At 44.2% G+C, this 21,524-nt stretch overlaps 1 protein-coding gene across 2 annotated transcripts in view; it reads right to left on the bottom strand.

Annotated features, from left to right (window-relative positions):
- Window positions 1-21,524, bottom strand: part of NEDD4 (NEDD4 E3 ubiquitin protein ligase) — a 47,785-nt gene that overhangs the window by 2,264 nt on the left and 23,997 nt on the right. For both annotated transcript variants that reach the window (XM_081170518.1, XM_081170517.1), the window contains 22 exons: window positions 19,811-19,861; window positions 19,212-19,273; window positions 18,227-18,329; window positions 17,198-17,358; window positions 14,211-14,328; window positions 13,508-13,672; window positions 13,190-13,255; window positions 12,376-12,495; window positions 10,754-10,957; window positions 9,696-9,773; window positions 9,466-9,520; window positions 9,308-9,366; window positions 7,150-7,215; window positions 5,431-5,660; window positions 4,653-4,774; window positions 4,478-4,548; window positions 4,221-4,316; window positions 3,292-3,365; window positions 3,032-3,092; window positions 2,461-2,520; window positions 2,250-2,357; window positions 1,735-1,831 (listed from right to left, as the gene is read on the bottom strand). In XM_081170518.1, the coding sequence (XP_081026644.1) occupies window positions 1,735-1,831; window positions 2,250-2,357; window positions 2,461-2,520; window positions 3,032-3,092; window positions 3,292-3,365; window positions 4,221-4,316; window positions 4,478-4,548; window positions 4,653-4,774; window positions 5,431-5,660; window positions 7,150-7,215; window positions 9,308-9,366; window positions 9,466-9,520; window positions 9,696-9,773; window positions 10,754-10,957; window positions 12,376-12,495; window positions 13,190-13,255; window positions 13,508-13,672; window positions 14,211-14,328; window positions 17,198-17,358; window positions 18,227-18,329; window positions 19,212-19,273; window positions 19,811-19,861 (2,227 nt within the window). The remainder of the gene's footprint in view (window positions 1-1,734; window positions 1,832-2,249; window positions 2,358-2,460; window positions 2,521-3,031; window positions 3,093-3,291; window positions 3,366-4,220; window positions 4,317-4,477; window positions 4,549-4,652; window positions 4,775-5,430; window positions 5,661-7,149; window positions 7,216-9,307; window positions 9,367-9,465; window positions 9,521-9,695; window positions 9,774-10,753; window positions 10,958-12,375; window positions 12,496-13,189; window positions 13,256-13,507; window positions 13,673-14,210; window positions 14,329-17,197; window positions 17,359-18,226; window positions 18,330-19,211; window positions 19,274-19,810; window positions 19,862-21,524) is intronic.

Below are 21,524 nucleotides of genomic sequence, written 5' to 3'. Positions count from 1 at the left end.
TTGTGAATTAAGGTGGTCCAGTGGAGAAGATCTTACCTCTGCCCTGTGGCAAACCCCATCCTCATCTGCAACACAAGGTCAAAAGCCTACCTTGCAGGAGCGTGGTAAAGGGTTCCTGACATAATGAACGTGATGAGGCTGCTTGAACGCAAAAGAAGCAGCTCAATGTCATGTGGTGATTCCAAAGTGCCTCTAGACTTGGCGACCCTCCCAAATGGGTTCATGGCACCTTGTGCAGCCATTAACAGAAGTGGGGAATCATGATCTTTAAGAAGTTATTTTCCAAGAAGATGCAGCCTAAGTTGGTCCCACAACTCAGCTCTGAGGGAGCAGGACGGAGGGCTCCTGTTAAGTATTTTTGCTCCTATTTGGGCAATTGCAGCGCAAACAAATCAATACATCTTCCCCTTAGTTATTAAATTAATTCTAGTTATTGGGGATAAACAAGAGCTGGTGATTTTGTCAGCTGCATCTCCCCAACCCCACACTGAAGAGGGGTGTGTGTGTGTGTAGGGGAGGGTAGACAAGGAGGGCACATGCAAGGGATCACATGTGCTATTATCAGCTTTACAGAAATGGGGCAGAAACGGGGCCTACATTTCCCATCTGGCCTGGGCCTATTGCCAGCTTTGCATGGCCCCTTTTCTCCATTCAACTTGGGAGGACATCCTGCAAGGTCCGTTGGGTGGAGGATAAGTAATCCTTTGCTGGATGTCCTCCCAAGTTGAATGGAGAAAAGGGGCCATGCAAAGCTGGCAATAGGCCCAGGCCAGATGGGAAACGTAGGCCCCGTTTCTGCATTTACTTATCTATATTTTATCTGTATTAATCTTTTATGACTCTTCTTTAAAAGATTAACATCCTGTGCTAAAGGACCCCCTCCCCCCTTGAGTCTCCCTGCAATATCAATAACCTTTACCAAAGATTTGCCCCCTTTGCCTCTACCAGGAGGACTTGGAGGACGTCCATGCCAACTGGCCCACCTGCTCTGGCCTGAGGGAAACTGGCAGGTAGAAAGTGCAGGAACCCGCCCACACCCCACAAATCCCTCTACAAGTTGCCCCTGCATTTATCTTGCTTACACATAATACTGGGACAGGCACACCCTCTCTTTTTAGGGTGTTAAGGTAAAGGTAAAGGGACCCCTGACCATTAGGTCCAGTCGTGACCAACTCTGGGGTTGTGGCGCTCATCTCGCTTTATTGGCCAAGGGAGCTGGCATACAGCTTCCGGGTCATGTGGCCAGCATGACTAAGCCACTTCTGGCGAACCAGAGAAGCACGGAAACACCGTTTACCTTCCTGCCAGATTGGTACCTATTTATCTACTTGCACTTTGACGTGCTTTAGAACTGCTAGTTGCCAGGAGCAGGGACCGAGCAACGGGAGCTCACCCCGTCACGAGGATTCGAACCGCCGACCTTCTGATCAGCAAGTCCTAGGCTCTGTGGTTTAACCCACAGCGCCACCCGCATCCCTTGTTTTTAGGGTGTTATTTTACCCCAATGAGATTTTGAAGGCAATAACTTAAAAGCCCACCTTAGGCCATAAACTCACAAAGAGGCCACCGCCACCTCAGCTTCACACACAGACACACCCATCTGTGATACGGGGATAATATTGACCATTTGTAATATGAGGTTGTGAAGGATGACTCAGCGTGTGAAGAATTTGCTCCAGAATGCCCATGCAAATGCCTTGCTATTGTAACTGTTACTTCCCTGCAAGTACATACCGTATAGTTCAGCAAATCCATTCATAGGTACGCGGGATGTGCCCGTCACAAATTGAAGGAGTCGGATTCTTTTTTCAGAGTCCATCAGCAGCACAGCCTAGGAAGAGTTACAAAGAGTTACTGAAATGCTAACCTTATGACCAACCATCACACGTGTTCGTTGTTCAATCTGGTCAATGTGGCTTGTTTATTAAGTGTCTGCTCAGATAAAATTAGCCTGGTTTCATTTCAGGTGGAGTTTTGTTTGTTTGTTTGTTTTTTGCTTCCACTGCACAGAAGAAGCCTTTGTTGTTAACTTAGGAGGTTGCCAGGATCAGTGATGGGTGGTTAAACAGTGCCACTGTTTTAAGTTGAGTTCCGTCCATCTTTAGTACAACCAGGGCAGAAGAGAGCATGTTGAGCTCCCTGTGTACTCTTCGCTACTTGTAGCAGGACATAGACACTCTCATGCAATTCTGGCCTAACATTTGCTTAAAACGTTTCTGCTAGAAGAATGATATCAACATTTTTGTTACCTTCCAAAACCATTGAATAACTATGTGATTTGCACTGTAGCCGTTTTTGTACTTTGTGTGTTCCCTCCAGTCATTCACATCTACATCTCCCAGGCCACACATCAGTAACTGAAGAGAGAGAGAGAGAGAGAGGAAACATTATCTCAGAAAATATCAACACACAAACTCCCCAAAGGAAACAGGTTTTTGAAAGAAGCAGAAGAAAGCTTACCTCCAACTCATTTTCATCGAAGATTGTGATGAGATCTTGTGGTATTAGTTCGAAAAAACCCTAGAATACAGAAGAGGCATAAGGCAAGCTGGACAACTGGAATGGCGATGTGTTTGTAGCCATAACCCCACAATCCCACCATTACGGAACTCCCTCTCAAAGAAGCTTTGCTGCACCTCGGTCCCATTCCATTTTGGAAGACATTTAGGACAGATTCCTATTTTATCTTGACTGAGACAAAAAAACAAACAAAACCTCTTTGCAGCAGCAGGACACATTTTCTTGATGGTATGTAGACAGACCGAGCTGCTACTGACAAAATTCATCCCCATAAAATACGGCTGGAGTTAAGAGGGGGGAGTGAGAATCTAAGTTTTCCACATTCTCTTTTGGGGTTTCATGCTGTGCTCACACAGCTTTATGGCTTTAAAAATAACAATGCAAGTCACTCTAGGTATAGAGCAAGGTAAACATTCAATTGCACACAGGTAAAAATTAATGGACTGAAATCAATATTGAAACAGACTATTGACAACATTAGAACACAAAGAGTATCTGCAAATGACGGTACCTCTTTGAAGGCAGCCATTTGTTTCCTGATCCTGTTCACAAATCTCCACTGTATTACAAGACTGTAAAATGGAAGGAAGTATTGAGTTTTAAACACCAACATGACAGCTACATTTAAAAGGTTTTTACAGATTCTTCATAGCATTAGCTTTAAGATAGAGCAGATTGGAAATTGAACAAAGAGTTTATGGCGAACAGTTGCCACTGGAAAATGCACGCACAAGGGGTGGGGTGGTGTCAGTTCTGCAGTCTGTTACTTACTAAATATACTCTTGCTTGTTCTTGTTTGTGACCACCACATCTGACCCTCCAGGTTTCAATTCATGTTGATGAGTCTAAAGACAAGAGGACCAAAGCAAACTGAGCACTACATAAGGCGCAAAGCAAAATCTCCTCCTCCTCCCTCCACAAACACAGACCTCCTATTTGCTGATCACCTGAAGTGAGTGATGAGATATAGCAAGGCTTGCTATTACCAGTTGCAGGGCTTGCTGGTGAAGCTTCAAGATTTCTCCATTTATTTGTGAGGTTTCTTACAGGCCCTTCACCATAGGGTCCCAGGGCAAGTTACAATGAAACAATGATACAATTCAAAATCAAAATCAATTCAGTGTATTTCCACCAGAAGCAGAGGCAGGTGGTTGACTGCCCTTCCATGAGCTGCTTATCCACATCTTCAGACCACAATAATTGAAACTGGTCCAGCACAGATGCGACAAGCAGGGCTCTGGGCACCTCCATGGGAGATTTGCTCTAACCATTGCATCCAATTCTGTCTGAATCTGAGTGTTTTATCCCTAAAGTGTCTCACAAAAGTGTCCCAGCAGATTTCTGAGGGTGCCAGAGCAACACTCTCCTGGTCAGATGACAAAAGACCATTTGCTACTCTGAAAAACTAGACCTGGTACCTACATCTGTTTCAAGAGATTAAATTCTTTGTGTTCACAGGCTTGTGGCAGTGTTTTGCTTGTTGCCATGCACATATGCTTCACTGCAATTTAAACTTATTTTGTAGATGACCACAAATATTGAGACGACCAGGTAAAAACTCTAATTCAACTCATTTATCAACTTACTGTTTCATTATCGAAAAAAGGACAAATCAGTATTAGACAAGGTAAGACTGAAGCAACCATAAGGCATCCTGTACCTTTTGAGTGTTCTAATTTAAGCCCTGCATGGCTACAAACCTGCCCAAAAAGTTCTTCATCAACTGTGAACCGGAGGTCCAGTTCCTTGGGATCGTTTTCAAGAATCCACCTCAGAGAACTGTAGTATTCACTGTCCTAGAGTGAACATGACAGGGACGAGTGATTAAGACCAGCAACATAAACTGTCCTTCAGTTGGAAGGACAGTTAACAAATGTAGAAGGTGTTAACAAATGTAAATTTAATTCACCATAAAAATGTGAGGCAACAACAGCAGCTTGGGGTAAACATTACATACCACAGATTCCATATCATGAAGAATTATTGGCTTTTGAAGCATCATTTTGTAAAAAGGGCGAATAAAGAAACCTGCAAGAGACAAAGAGGAAGAGCTTGGTCGTAAAGAAATGTTATGGAGCACAGTGCTAATAATAAGCGACCAAGAAGCAGCCTCTGTAATGTCAAGTACAAACCATCTAAGAGCTTCCCATGGTAGACGGCCATCCCTGCCACGCGGCCGATGAACTTGAAGTATGAAAGGTGGTCTTCATTGCACATGCCGGAGTTTGGATTGATCTGGAGTGTATAGTTATCCCTGCAAGGGAAGTAGAGGCCATGTGCTCCATATACTAGCAGTAGACATTTGCTCAAACATCTCAGAAGCTGCCCTATGGGGACCAGGCCATTGGTCCATCAGGATCAGCTTTGACTATGTGGACCAGCAATGGCTCCCTAAAGTCTTTCCCCAACTCTGCCTGGAGATACTGAGCACTGAACCGGCAGTTCAACCAACCTGGAGCACCCAGAGCAGACTCTCTGCCACTGAGCCCTTCCCCAGGAAGTCAGAATTTGCCATCCATCCAGTCTAGCACTTGCCTCATCCTGCTGGGCCTCTCCCAGGTAGAAGTGCAAAGATGAGTAGCAGAAGGGCTGCTTCCTTCACCTCCTCCTCCTGGAGTTTGGCTCAAGGTTAAATTTGGTTCTTAAGACTCAAACTGTAGAACTGCCATTCTCGAAATGGGCAAAGAGGAGCCTTAGAGTAGCCATGTTTAGCCAAGAGAAGAAGCTTAGTGCTCCCTCTGTGCACACACACACACACACACACACACACACACACACACACAGCTAACATAGGAGAACTTCAAATGAGGTATGAAGTATCTGGATGGCAGGCTAGCTAATTTGTTGTTTAAGCTGTTCAACATTTCACACACGCAAAAGAATCTTGGACACAGTAGGTGTCTTACTTACGTGGCAGAATATTCAAACAATCCGTAGTATGGGTTAAACATTTCCTTGGAGATGAAGAAGAACCACTCCCTGGCGACCCCTCCATAGTCCAAACCCTTTTCACCGTCAAATTCAATCCACAGCCTGGCTTTGAGATACTCTGGCTTCTTTACAGCACTAATTCTTCTGTAGGAGTCTTCGAAGATTGTGGCACGGTGAAGTTTCATTTCAAACTTACTTGGAATATCACCCTGAAGAGAAACACGATAACTGATTGTTAGAGTAGTCTGTCAAGCAAAATGAAGGGAGGATACTTAAACAGGGCCCTGCACTTTTGGCAAGAAGTTTGATCAATGAAGACTGAAGAATGCTCTTCAATTAAACACGGAGTTATGTACCCTAACAAATATCAGCCTAGACTAGTGTGGTGTAGTGGTTAAGAGCGGTAGTCACGTAGTCTGGGTAACCGGGTTCGCGTCTCCGCTCCTCCACATGCAGCTGCTGGGTGACCTTGGGCCAGTCACACTTCTTTGAAGTCTCTCAGCCCCACTCACCTCACAGAGTGTTTGTTGTGGGGGAGGAAGGGAAAGGAGATTGTTAGCCGCTTTGAGACTCCTGAAGGGGAGTGAAAGGCGGGATATCAAATCCAAACTCTTCTTCTTCTTCTTCTTAGACTGTTAATACTCCAAGCTTACAAAGACTACACTTAAGTAGTATACCTTTTTTAAAGTTATTTTTTCACAGAGCACATAGCTAATGAATTCACTCCCACAAGATGGCCACCAACTTGGATGGCTCTGAAAGAAGACTATGTAATTTTTTTTATTAAATCTATATATTGCCCTTCATCTGAGGATCACAGGGCAGGTGACAGGATTAGATGAATTCACAGAGGATAAGGCTTGGATGAGTTTCAGTTAGTATTGCTTGGGGGCATGGACAAGGTGCTCAGACTGGCGCAGGTGACCACGTGTGCTATATAGTATTATTTTATTTTTTTATATGCCGCCCATCTAACTGGGGTGCCCCAGCCACTCTGGATGGCTCCAAACAAAATCTTAAAAACACAATAAAACACCAACCATTAAAAACTTCCCTGTGCAGGGCAGCCTTCAGATGTCTTCTAAAAGTCATATAGTTATTTATCTATTCAACATCTGATGGTGGGCTGGGGGTGTTCCACAGGGTGGGTGCCACTTCTGAGAAGACCCTCTGCCTGCTTCCCTGTAACTTCACATCTCACAGTGGAGGAACTGCCAGACCCCTTGACCCCTGCCCTTCATGACCAATAAAAACTAAGAGGGACGGCTGATTGCATACCTGTTGCTGGGGATCAAAAATGATGAGAGCGCTGCTTGTGCAGTCAGCTCCTGCCTGTGGGCATTCCGTAATGGGCCAACGTGGGAACAGGATGCTGGCTTGATGGGCCTTGGGTACCCTTTGGTCTAACCCAGCAGGGTTTTTCTTATGTATAGGTAACAAGGTGGGCATGCGTGTGCAACTGTACTTCTGTGCCAAGTGACTATTTAAAGTAATCTGTACTCTAGTCATTCCACTGGTTTGTTCAGTGGTACATCATGTAACATTGTCATAGCCCAGGGGGCAGGGGAAGATCGCTAATCGTAGTCAGGGGAGGGGGAAACTGCTGATCTTTGCACTCATTGCAAGAGAAGAAGACAGGAGAAGCAGCACACATTCTGGAAACATATTCACTTTGAAGTTACTAGACTCATAACTTACCTGCTTTTTTAACTTCTTTCTGAAGAATTCATACTTTCTTTTATAGTCTCTGGAATAAGGCACAGCCTTTGAAAAAGAAGAGGGAAGGGTAGAAGAATGTAAGATGTCCAAGTATCCAACATCACATTTCATCGGGGCAAATATTTGTTGATGCATGAAAGTTTCTGCCTTAGGCCAGGGGATTACAGTTTTGTGACAGAATTTGGGGTGGGAGGACACTCAGGAGGGAACTAGAGCATCTTTCAGTAATAATAATAATAATAATAATAATAATAATAATAATAATAATAATAATAATAATAATTTATTATTTATACCCTGCCCATCTGGCTGGGCTTCTCCAGCCACTCTGGGTGGCTTCCAAGAGAATATTAAAATACAATAATCTATACCATACACTTGTTTTGCAATCCTTGTCCACAGCACTACCCAAAGTTTTAATTCACTTTTTATAGAAATACAGTGGTACCTTGGTTTAAGAACAGCTTAGTTTATGAACAACTTGGGTTAAGAATGCTGCAAACCCAGAAGTAGGTGTTTTGGTTTGTGAACTTTGCCTTGGAATAAGAACATGTTTCACTTCCTGTTGAGTGTGTTCCATTTGTAAATTGAGTCCCCCGCTGCTATGGGAAAGCAACAGACTTCTGGAACGGATTAAGTTCGTAAACCAAGGTACCACTGTATTAATATAAATTTATTCCAACAAAAAATTCTCATTTTCTGCAAGCCAGCATTGGATCACTTATCCCTCACAACCACAAAATCAGCCCCTTTAGTAAACCTCCTTAGCTTTTTCTATTTTGTCCGGGGGGAAATAATGAACAGGAACAGATCCCACAACGGATCCAAAATGGTTCAGATACCACCTTTAGTAAATAGTTTCAACAGAGCCTGCCAACAGGAGCCTGACTTCACTCCACCTACTTATCTCAGGGATGCAACTGAGCTGTGGCTGGAGACCAATTTGAGAGCCTTGCACTTTATTTAAAAGCATTTCTAAACTGCTTAATGTTTCCAAATATCTCTAAGTGGTGTACACTATGTACAATATAAATCCCCTATCCCTTAAAAGAAAAGGACAACCCAAAATCAATGAAACAGTATGAAAGCATAAAATGAAGATTCGGGGATTCAGATGCATAAAACTGGGTTCAATCTTATGGCTCAGTTGTGATGAGGGGAGTCTCAAAAATTCTTCTCAAATCCAACTGTCCCTATAGAGATGGGTGAAACCACTTTTCACCCCTCCCACCATCTCAGTTTAGACGAGCTTTTCCAAAAGAAAGAAAAGAAAGAAAGAAAGAAAGAAAGAAAGAAAGAAAGAAAGAAAGAAAGAAAGAAATCTGAAAAACACACGATTTCCAAGTCAATTCCAAAGTTAGATGGTACCAGGAACCCATGCCAGGAATCAAGTCAAGGATGCCAAGGAATCACTAAAGGTGGTTTCTGAACCATTTTGGATCCGTTGTGGGATCTGCTCCTGTTCATTATTCCTGCTTGGCAGGGGGTTGGACTCGATGGCCCTTGTGGTCTCTTCCAACTCTATGATTCTATGATTCTAAGTACCTCTCTTCACCCCAGGCCTTTTATTTTCCTGGTAGAAGCAATGGAGGGGGGGGGGCCTTCAAGGCACTCCCCTTGCAAAACCATCATTTCCAGCTGGTGCTTGGAATGCTGGACTGGCTCAAAGAGCCCCGGGGGAAGAGTTACCGGTACTTTAGCTCACTTAATGTTTACTAGCCACCTTGCCAAATTTCCCCAAGGCCACATACAATATCTGATAAAATCAGTTTGAAACATATACAATAGTAAAACAATAGACAGATGAACACCACTGAGCTCTAGGATATGTTCATCTTCACAAGCACTGCCCCCACCTCCTGCCTGTGAACTTCAACACCATCGCCTCCCACCACTAATTCAATTCCTGGCCCCATTTCAGACACTTCTCACATTCAAAATAACTGCACCAATGCATTTGAACCATTTTGTATCCTCTTATTTCTACCATACAGTTTGGCAACTGCTCAGAAGGATAAATATTGAACCTGCACCCGACTTATAAACTTCTGAGGTGAAAGTGCCCTGGGGTGAACAGAAGATGCAAATACTTGGCTAGCTGCTACAACTGATTTTAAAGTAATCCAGGGAATCTTACTGGTCCAGCTATTGCGACATTCTGCAAGCGAGGGTCTTCCCACTGAGTTTTCTTGGTATCTGCAAGCACACATATGTATTAGTTGCAATAAGGCTGAGCAATAAGGGAGAGTCATATTATATCTTATAAGGGAGAGTCGTGCTATAACTTCTACATACTGTGGTTTATGTAGAATGTTCTTCCGTCTGTATGTATTCGTTCTTCCCAGCCAGGCTAAAGGAAAGAGAGAAAACCATAAGTACCCATTGGCAGGGAGCTAAATGATGGGTGTGCTGGCATGGTTCCACAGATTTAAACAGCAGCAGCCTTTTATAATGCTTAATGGTTTGTGCTTAATGGTAATCTGAGGGATGTAAAGTATTAAAAAGGCCAAGAGGCAGGTGCTTACCGGTAAAGGGCTAAGGTCTGCAGGGTCCAAAGAGGTCCTTCTTCTCATATGAGCAGGAATTCTGATTCTGGGGTCATCCTTTGACAAGGGAAAAAACACTGTTAAGCTACTGTTTTAGCCACGGACATTTAAGACTCCTGGCTGGCTGCTAAAGGAAGGCCTCCACACAAGGGAAGCCACTGAACTCTACTTTCCCAAAAGCAGCTGGAGGCAGAATTCAAACAGCGGATCCATGTGACACTTCACGGAGAGGAAGATTTCCCCATAGAAATCCAGCCATGCCTCTCTCCATGGGCGAAATCATGGTTCAACAGGACTTAATCCCTGGAAAATGTGCTTAGAACTGCTGCTTTCAGTCAGCAGATATCTGACAGATTTAAGCAGCTCTACCTGCTCCCCATTTCTTTCAAAAGCGAGTTCTGCTTTCTCGGGGCAACTGCTCCTTTTGTTAGCAGCTCCCCTCCAGGTAATGACAGAATGTTCTCCAGAAAGAGAAACTGACATGCCATGCTGGGGTTTGAGACCAGTTCCTGGATTTGGGTGGGGAGGAGAGATATAGCTCTGGCTCAGCTTTGCTTATGGAAACAGGCTTGTTCTCAACTCTTGTTTTCTTCGCAGCCAGTGGATTTTCTTGTTACTTTACTGTTTTTGGTTTTTATAATCAAAACAAATAAATGGCTACTAGGGTATAACTGAAGCAGCTGGCAGGATAAGTAACACAACAAGGAATCAGGAAGGGAAGGTGCTCAACAGCAGGACCTGCTAGCAAGTCAGTGCCTTGTGCGAGGAAGATCACATGGAAACCAAGCTCAGAGGGAGCCTTTCAAGGGGACAAGCCGGGCCTTCCCTTCCTCAGAGAAAGTCACAGATTTCTTCTCTTTCACGTGACATTGCTGGGAAGTGTCTGCAGTTCAGCAAAGGTCAATCAGCAAGCCAAACACTCTCGCGGGTGTAAGGACCTTGCATTGCTCTTTAAAGAATTGTCCTTTCACCCCACCCACCTTCTGTCTCCTCAATATTAAAAATACACAGCAGCATTAAATCCAGAAGCTACCTACCCACGTTGTTGTTTTGGTATTGTGGTCAATAAAGAAAGGCCTCCCATTTGGAGCGTTACGAACTTCCCAGCCTTTTGGGAGAAGTCCAAGATCAGCTTCTGGGGGTTTCTGGAACGAAGGCTGCTGCGGTGAGTCATCTGATGCCAACTGTTGTCTGGAGGAACAATGTGGAGCCGTGGCCTGCTGACCCACATCCACCCCGATCTGATGGAAAATTGAGAATGCAAGTAGAGTGAAATGCGCGGGCAAGCAGGGAAGACCTTGCTCAACGCCTCAAGCCAGAGTCTATGAGATGGATTACACAAGAGGGAATGTTACCAGTCTCAGTTATCATGTTTTACAATTGACAGAATACAGGTTGGTTGTTTTTAATGGGGGGCAATTTCAAATTATTTGTTTTAAAATGATTACTGAGGTTTGGCTTAAGAGTGTTATTTTCCTGATTTGCACATACGGTTTGCACAAGAGTGATAAAGTCCCCCGTTATATTTCACTAAATGGTTGTTTATCTACTAATTAGTGGCTGTCAGTAAACTCTGTTTATTTTTTGAGTATGGCTAATGTTGTTTGTAATTTATATGGCAGGCATGTTGTTTTTGTTTTTTAAAAAATAAATGTTATGTTAGATGATATATTGGTGTATGACATGATCCATCCACTTTCTCCCCCTTACACCTTTGTGTGTTTATATATCTAATATGCATATATATTGCTGTAAGTCACTTGGAGACCTCCGAGTGACAATAGGTTTAATTATTAATAACAACAACAACAACAATAACAATAACAGTTGTGCTTTTGATGCGGGGGACAATATCTATTCCTACTTGTTAGTTTATCAGTTACAGATAGGTAGCCGTGTTGGTCTGCCATAGTCAAAATAAAAAAAGGAAGGAATTTTTTTATTTTGTTAGTTTATCTTAATTAATCAGAGGTCTTGTGCAAGACTGTAGCTATACTGAAATTCTGATAAAGTTCTTACACAAAACCCCTGTATCTTTCTTTCTTTAAGCCCAATGTGTGCCCTGCAATTACAGCCACTCAGGTAAACTCTTGCATGTACTGAAGTGCCCTCAGCATGGGACCCTTGGATGCTTGCATCATTTGGGCTGCTGGAACAAAATAGCAGGTTGTGCTCAGGGGACGAGCAAATGGAACAAAAGGATGACAACCAATTCTTCACAGATCTCAAAGAAACATGATTCACTGGTTTCAAGGTGCCTCAATATGAAACAGACAAACTCTGTCGGCTCCTTAATGCAATTTCCAATGCTCTCATCCAAATACATGTTGATACAAGCAAACTCTGTAGTGACATGCACACCATCAGGGATGGTGGAGTTTGTTGCAATGTTTATCTGAACAGGGACAAGGGACCTGTGGCTCTCTAGAGATCAGACTGCAATTTCCATCATCCCAGACTAATGTCCATGCTGGGCAGATGGGAGTTGGGCGTTCCACAAGACTGAAAGACTACAAGGTCCACGTTTTCTTATCCAATGAGACTTGCAAGGAAAGCTTGAATAAGCAGGAACTGATTGCTGTACGTTTTAGTGACTTGGCCAAACCCCATGCAGCAATCTTAATTCTAGATCAGATGTCTATGAAGGGGGGGGGGGTACCTGTACTGCTGGCTTCTTCCAGGTGGTAGTCTGGGAATTGTGGTCTATATAATACGGCCTTCCTTTGTCATCTTTCCTTACTTCCCAGCCTGGAGGCAGTCCAGAAGTAGTAGGCAGTAACTAAAAGAAGATAGAATTAGCTGGCAAAGGCTACTTGTGGATTTTTTTCCAAGGCTCAGACACATAACAGTACAAAGATTTAAATATTTTAGGAAGCAAGTTGACAACTGAGGAGAACGTACATGCCAACTAAGTTAACTGCTGTGTTAGGCAGTTACCAATACAGTCAACCTCCACCACCCACTAGACAGTCTCCTACTCCATCCGTGAGCAAGTCCAGAGGTGGTAAACTAATATAAAGCAACATCAGCCACTGACCAACAGAAAGAGGTTGCAGGTGCCATCCCAGTCAGTCAGCAGTATTCTGATCATCCATAAGTTTGCCTAGCCCCATTTTGGAAGCTAGGAGTGAATTCCAAACACCGACAGTGTGCTGTTTGAAGGGAGTTCTACTTGTTTTCAGATTAATTGCTCATTTCCCAGTCAGTTCTGAAACGCACAAGTTCCCCTCCGTTCACCACCGCTTTGCTAAGCTAATCACCCTCCAAATTAGTTCTTCTCTCCTATCTGTTTTCCTATTCTTTGGTGATCTTGAGTCAGCACAGGAAACCCTTAAACACTATTCCAATATATTCTCCCAATGCTTTAGGTTGTAGTTGAAAGGATTGCAGTAACACGGACAGAGCACATGCGACTTGGTCACATGCAGTGAAAAGAGTCACAATCAGGCAGGATAATTCAGAGCTTAACTTACAACAGGAAGAGCTGGTTGTTCTTCAGCTTGGTATGACTGAGGGTTGTTGCTTCTGCTTAAATCACTCTTGAAGGACAAGAGAGGGAAAGGCTTTTTAGTTCTACAGTTACTGTTGTGATGAGTAGCACATGCAGAGGTGACAATCCCTGGTACATGCATACCCTACTATGCTTACCCAATACACCAGAAACCAGGAGATGGAACTAGGCTACCCTTTGAACAAGCTAGCTGTTGGGAGAGGGTGTGTGATACAGAGCCTCTTCAGGGGCAGACCCTGCTGCTTAAAGCATGCAATGTTTGACTTATCATCATGCTTACAGTGCAGGAAGCTGCTTGGGCAGCAGTGGAACTCCCAGAGGTGGTAAGCTCTGTGCTCAGTTCTTCTGTAAGGCCGTTCTCTGCCTCAGAATTGTGTTGCACAGTGACTTGGGGAGTCTGGTTGCTGTACATAGTTGCTTCATCTTCTGTGATGATCTCCCAACTCTAAGAAACGTTAAATATTTCATCAGAATTTTAATGTCACTATCATCATCACCATCATTTTATCCCGCTGTGTGGGAATCCCTCACAGATGACCACAGTGCCTGGAGACAGACAGTCAGGTCTATCCATAGCAGTGACCAGAGGAGGAATGATCGCTGGGAGGAGCACAGACAGAAGAAACAACATGGTGCATCTGCAGCAGCACAACCAGACGTCTCCATCTGCCCCAGCTGCAACAAAACATGTTTCTCCCAAATCGGTCTCTGCAGCCACAGCTGGTGCTGGAACTCCAACGGTTTGACTTTGACATACTCTTCCACTGTCTCTCGAGACAGACAAGTGACAACTATTATTATTTAACTGACCTTCATTCATTCTAAGGTCCCAAAGCAGATTATAACATTAAGACTCAAAATTTAAAACACTTTAAAACAACTTACAATTTCAAAAATAAGGTGGACCCTAAAAATATCCATCTCAAGTGTCAAAAGTCAGGGTAAGGAGGTGCTATGAAAGCTATGAAAAGTGAGCTTCCCACCTCAGGAGATTCTCTGTGGTCCAGATTCTCCGCCTCCTCGGATATTTGATGCCGGCGAGCAAAGGCATGTTGCACTTCCAGCTGAATGTTGCCAGTCTCTGCATCGGGTCCGTTGTCCCTGCACAAAAATGTTGTTTAAGGGAACATGGGAGGTGGGTGGATTCTGAGGCTTTAAATATTTGAAGAGGTACAATGTAAACGAAAGGTTTGCTTTCATAGGGAGAAGAGGCAGATCACAAGATTAAATCATGGAGCTGGCTGAGAAGCTTAAAGCAGACCAACGTAAGGCATTTGGCAGAGCTTTCAGCATTTTGAATGACCGGAGGCCATGACAAGCTTCAGACCTGACATGGGTCTCTTCCAGATGAAGGGTTTATTCTGTTTTGTGGTTTTATTACTGTACAGTGGTACCTCGGGTTAAGTACTTAATTTGTTCCGGAGGTCCGTTCCGAACCTGAAACTTCTTAACCTGAAGCACCACTTTAGCTAATGGGGCCTCCCGTGGCTGCCGCATCGCCAGAGCATGATTTCTGTTCTCATCCTGAAGCAAAGTTCTTAACCCGAGGTACTATTTCTGGGTTAGCGGAGTCTGTAACCTGAAGCGTATGTAACCCGAGGTACGACTGTATTTTTTTTCTTGTTTGGAACTGGGGCCAGTGCTATCATCAGGCCAACGAGGCCGCCACCAAGGGCACAGACCTCAGGGGGGCGCAATACTGACCTTTGAGGGGCACGGTTTTATACAGATTAGTTTTTGTTATAGGATAATGTTTGACATTTATTTTGAAGAATTTTATCATTTCTCTGAGACATCTGTCTTTGAAAACTGAAGTTAGCACAACAACAAAAATTGGGAGGGGTGCAAATTTTGCTTGCCTACAGCACAAAATGGCCTGGCACCGCCACTGCTTCTAACTCATTTTAGGGCTTTTTAGTGGGGAGCTATAAGCAAATTTAATAAACCTAGCTTCATTCTCAACTCCCACCAAATATGCCTGGCTGACGAAAAGGAGACCTTACTGTCTATGAAAAGTGACCATCTTAGGAGGTCCCGCTCCCCATCACTACCTTCCTTCCAAAGGAAGAGCAGGAAGAGTCTTGGGAGGCTTCTGTTGTTCACCTGCAGAGTTGGGCCTGAGGTGCTTACCCTTCCTTCCTAGCATCTGGGAACTGCTACCCCGCTAAAGCTGAGGAGGGAGACACAAGGGCCCCTGTGGTCTGTGAAGAAGGCGGTGGAGAGTTGAGATGGCTCATTTTTTTTTATCCTGTTGCCGCTACAAGTACAGTGGTGCCCCGCAAGACGAATGCCTCGCAAGACGGAAAACTCGCTAGACGAAAGAGTTTTCCGTTTTGGAGGTGCTTCGCAAAACGAATTTCCGATGGGCTTGCTTCGCAAGACGACAATGTCTTGCAAGTTCCTGCTGGTTTTTTTCCCCTTTCCCCCCTTTTTTCTAAGCCGCTAAGCTGCTTATCAGCTGATCCGATCAGCAGATAAGCCGCTAAAAGCCGCTAATAGTGCTAATAGCGCTAATCCGCTAATCCGTCAATGGGCTTGCTTCGCAAGACGAAAAAACCGCTAGACGAAGAGAATCACAGAACGGATTCTTTTCGTCTTGCGAGGCACCACTGTATATGCATCTCTAATATACTGTGAGACAGAAGTGAAATCCATCTGAAAAAGGCAGCTAAAGGCTATTTCTCATGATCTTTCCTTTCTATTCTGGCTGCGCTTCTATTCCTGCTCCCTGCTTCTTCCTTGGAAATAATCCTGTGCCACCTCCTGCCCAGTTTCTAGGCCTGCTGACTGCTTTGTGTTTCCTCCAGTACTGCAAGATGGGCAATGACTATGGCGATCACACAAGGTCCCTGGACGTTTCACCATTTATTGATCCCTGTGCCAACACTTTATTTCTTGCTGCCGCCACCCAGGCCCTACCTGGTACAATACTGAGTCCAGTCAGGGTTAAATTAGAACATTTACTTCTGTTTATTTATTGCAATTTAACAAGCGTGTTGTATCATAAACTGTATCGGTCAATTACATCCATGGGGTGTCTATCCAGACCTATAACTTCCGCTACCTGCTCTCACTCATTAAACCACCTCTCAGATATTTACTTGTCTTCCTAGCTCCTAACTGTTCCTGACTCAGCTTATTTCGCTACACTAACTCAACATAACCCCACAGACTCCATCCCAATTCACTCCCACTCCAACCAACCACCCAACTGCCCCTCCCAGAGCTGGTTTTATAGTCCCACTGACTCCACCCCCCGGGGTTCTGATTGGGTAACTTGTTTAACTATTTCACCTCCAGCACTCTCATATGTTAACGTCACAATGACCCACATTGGCTCCTTCCTTCCTTTCTGGATGCAGCTGAAGTGGAAGAGGTATTAAGGGGTATTGCAAAGCTGTAAAAGAAGCCTACTGGTGTGACTTCTGGGGAAATAAGAGTCAAGCACCCCCACCAATTGTGAAATACTGGTGAAATAAACAGCACTACAGCACGAGTAAATGATTTTTTAAAAAGACTGATGTGGGAAATAATTGGGCCTCTGCACACACAGCTATGCCATGCCTACTAGTGTCAACAGAACACAATGCAATATTCACAGGGGTCAAAGTGCAACAACATTCCCAATAATCTGGGAAATTACTTGCAGTTTTGCCTGTAGCTTACAGCGGAAGAGCAATGGGCTGGTCGGCCCTCTACACAGAAGCACAAATGGTGCATGACTAGTCAAAGAAAGTATCTCTAAAAAGGCAAAACCAATTTGTTTCATTTAAAACTGTAGGGGTTTCCCCTTTTAAAATGGAAATCAAGAAATGTTCTTGCTTAATAGCCATCTCAGAAAAGTATTTTGAATCAGATCCGCAGATCAGAAGTCCTAAGCACCTCCCACAGACAAGCCTTCTCTAGTAACATGCATTTAGTAATATCCCTATCGCAAACTATTTTGAATTAAGATCACAGTAAGACTTACTGAGCGGTTGGTCTTTTCCACTGTGTCCTTCTCGATTCATGGTTGACAAAGTAGGTCCTGCCAAGGACATCCTGCCTCTCTTCCCAGCCTGCAGGTAGAGAAGACTCTGGCTCCCGCAACTGGCAAGAAGCATCAGGTTGGTCCAATAAAATCCAGCCAGGCTGCAAACAACAAGAGCAGGTGGTTTATGTGGTTATAACTTGCCCAGGACCTTATGTTGAAGGGCAGCTAAGAAGAAAGCCATATGAACAATGGTATCAACACTGCGATGGCTGCCTGAATCTTGCCTCTGCACATACAGCCAAGTACTCAAGACAGGCCATGTTCCCATCATGAGGCATTTCTCATGCCTTCCAACCAGATACAGACACCAGAAAAGTCTATTTTCTTATAATGCTTCTACTGTAGGGGTGAAAACACCAAACATTCTGATCCGTCACTGAAGTCAGATGGATCCTAATTGTTTTGAATGAGATACTGACAATGAATTATCAGATTATATGAAGGATTGCTGATAAGAATACATGGGTGTTATATGGGGCTTATAACAACTCTGGTGTTGTGATGGGGTCTGCCACTCAGATATCTCAACTCACTCATTTCCCCCTCAATTCAAAATCTCATAGAAGCATAGATGGTTTATAAATTGTATTTTTATTGCTTCTTTTATTTTTTAAAGATTGTATTTTGTGGAATGCAACATAATAAATAAAAGAGGCAATAAAAATACAATCAGAAATCAATATAAATATTTAACACAATGGATGAACTGCCTCCCACCTTCAACTGCAAATCCACAGGCATGCCACAAACCATCTGAATGAAGTTTGGAAACCCCTATTCAAGAACTGCTGCTGATCCAATTTCAGCGGGTGCTAATCTTGTGGCACATACTCAGTAGAGACCCCTTCTCAACATGGCCAGAGGCTGAATTCATTCTGATGACTAAAGTCACCTGAAACGCATGTGCTGGCTGAATTCATCATACCAGATCAGGCCACATTTCACACCAAAGACCAAACCACTCACCTCTAGCTCTTCTGCCTGTTCTGTGCCATCTTCCTCAGATCCATTGTTTTTAGGTATGTAGGTCATTTTTAACCTGAGATGCCCCTTCACTCTGGATTTATGGCTGCAGCAGAGGGGGGTGGGATTGTAAAAGTTTGTGAGCCTGTTAAAATGCCAACACTTGCAAACATTCATAAGTAGTACCTGGGCTCATGCTGGACTAGTAGCCATGCCTCATTTACCCACCCAGGCTGCCTCCTATTTCTTTCATCCTATTCCTGCCGCTGGAAGCCCACCAGAAGATGGCCCTCATCACTGGATCAGACCAAAGGCCTACCTGGCCGGCTCTCACAGATGCTCATGAGAAACCCACAACCAGGAACCCTGTGCAATGGCATTCTCCCACTCTCCCCAGCAACAGGTAGTCAGAGGTATACTGCTTCTGATACATAGCCTTATCCCTCCTCCATGAATATGTCTAATCCTCTTGTACAGCAGTCCAAGTTGATGGCCATCATGCCATCCAGGATCAGTGGAGTCCATTTTAACCATGCACTGTGTGAAGGAAGCCTTCTTTTTGTCTGTCCTGAAACTCCTCGCCCATCACTTTCATTGGACAGGATATTTGGGCCAGACAAAAGGAATTGCTGCTGCTTCTTCACCACACACTGCTAAGCTAAGCTTGGATTTCATTGCCACAGGATGCAGCAGCGGCAACCAAACTTGTACAGCTCTACGAAGTGATTAATCACATTCATGAAGGAGCATAAGGCCGTCAATTGGTGCTATTCATGATGGGTGTGTGGTTCCCTATGAATACCAGTTGACACGAGACTGCTATTGCACTTGTAGGTTTCCCAGAGGTACTCGGCTGGCCACAGGACAACGGAAGGACAAGTTTTCTGAAGAAAAGTCACTCCCACCAAGAATGAGAGAGAACACGTTCATGCTAATGTACAGTGCAGATCAGGATGTTCAGTGCTTTCCAGGTATGATGTTTACTGACCTCCTTGGATGAAGAAGAAAATCCTTAAACGTGTATGGTCTCTCAGTAGTTGGATTCTCTGTCTGAAATGAAACAACAGTTTCAGGTTTTTCTTCACCCAAGCAAAAAATACCGATGCTTTCCTCCGTTGAGAAAAGAATTTATGCAGTGTTCACTTCTCCAAAGCACATCCTGTTTTACAGCAGCAACAGTCCATGCTCGTCACAATGGCAAAGACGTTGAGCCACAGCTCCACACTGCCAGAGGTGTCTCTCTTTAAGATATCTGCCTTCTGTAGCCCTCACACTTTTTAAGTAGGGATGTTGTGTCTTCCTCACTACTTTTGAATCCAGGAGCTGAGCCATTTTTTAAGATATCCTGCATGTCAGGACAGTGGTCCAAGAGGGAGATAACCAGAGCATGTACCTTTCTGGCGAGACAGGGCACAGACAGGTTACACAGGGTAATCAAGTTCAGTTTACCTGCTGCTGCAAATGCTCAAAGGTACCACCTACCTAGGACAATCTCTCTCCCTTCAAAACATAGACAAAAAGGTACTAAAAAGACACAGAGAAATTTTGAACTGAAGAGCAAAATATTATTTTTAAACAAATACAAACCGGCAGTTGACAGAGAGGCACATCTACTTGGCCAAGAAAATCATCTCTCGTCTAGGAAGAGAAAAAACTATTAATGGCATGCAACCTTTAAGAAAAGGTTCTGTCTGAGCAAAAGCCCCCCACCCCCCAAAATGTGTTGTGTGTTCTCGAGGCAGGTCCACACAGAGAACAAAGGCATCAGCCACCAAGAATAATGGAAGAAAGTTTATAAATAGACATTTGTTCTGATTTACTCAAAAACATGCAATGCATTCTCCTTCACAAGCCTCCTTTTTTGAGGGTTTAGTGTTACTGTCTAGCAACTTGCTGCCGCACAAGTTCAAAAACAGGATCCATTTTTTATTCTCTGCTGTTTCCCCAATATTTCCTTCAACATATATCTATCCCACTTTTCCTATGCAACACCCTAAAAAGCTAACAACCAGTTTATTAAAACATTCAGTGATAAAACACAGCTTTAAAACGAATCAACAGTTCACATTAAAACATCATAACTGAGGAACAGATAGTATCAGTAAGTCATACAAAACTAAAACGAAGCCAACAAGAGACTGAAAACTAGCTGGAACAAGCATGTCCTAATTGTCCACGTGAAAACAAGGAAAGAACGAGCTTGGCAAATCTCCCCAAGGACAGCTCTCCAAATCTAGGTGCCACCACAGAGAAGGCCTCGTCTCTGATACTTACTAGCCTGCCTCAAACATAGTTGGGACACAGCAGGTCAGACAGGTTCATGTGGCAGAAGGCAATTCTGGTGGCTTCCTGGTCCTAGGCCCTTAAGGACTTTCAAATGCTAACACTGGCAGCTTAAATGGGTAGTCGGCGGAGATGAAGTAAGATTAGTCATATGATCTGCTTTCTGAGTCTCAGTTAAAACTCTAGCAGCTGAATTTATGACAGGGCAAAGCAGGATGATTTCTGGTTGACAAACATCCTCACACCAGTCAGTTAGAGCCAGTCTGCAGGCAAGATATAGTGGTACCTCTGGTTACAAACTTAATTTGTTCCGGAGGTCCGTTCTTAACCTGAAACCGTGCTGTCAAGGGAATTGGTTGCTTGTGTGTAAACCTCCAGCTGTCCCAAACTGCTTAGGGGTGGTTGTGTCTTTCCCTGACGGAGCAGCCCTTTGCGCTGCTGCTCAGTCGCAAGCAGAATCCGTGAGTGGGCGTCTCCTAAATTTCCTCCAGCATAAGAATTCCTTAATGGACAACCTTCGCCTCGCCTCTCTGCGCGGAAGCCTTCTGCGCAGAGTGGGCGTGCCAAGTGGTGGTCCTCCACCCTCCTCACTGACTTCACTGGAAGAGTCTCGGAGCCTCCCCTCCGAAGTGCCTCTCCCTTCTTCCTGGTGTCACCTAGACTTCTTTCCCCAGAGGACGTTCTCTCTCTTCCCTTACTAGTTCCCTCTCCTGCAGAATCTGGGAGCCGAGCCTCTCCACTCTGCTCTGATGTCAGTTCCCTGACACGTTCTTAATCTGAGGTACCACTTTAGCTAATGGGGCCTTCTGCTGCCACTGTGCCGCCGCCGCGCAATTTCTGTTCTCATCCTGAGGTAAAGTTCTTAACCCAAGGTACTACTTCCAGGTTAGCGGAGTCTGTAACCCAAAGTGTTTGTAACCCGAGGTACCACTGTACTCACATTTTGCTTTTATTACCTCGGTCCAAATAGCATTTTTCTTCTTTAACATTTCAGAGCTGACCCAACTAAAAGATGAAT

This window comes from Podarcis bocagei, assembly GCF_964188305.1.
Source record: "Podarcis bocagei genome assembly, chromosome: 14".
Taxonomy (NCBI): Eukaryota; Metazoa; Chordata; class Lepidosauria; order Squamata; family Lacertidae; genus Podarcis; species Podarcis bocagei.
Note: the sequence above shows the minus strand (reverse complement) of the source record. Positions and strands in the feature narration are given on the sequence as shown.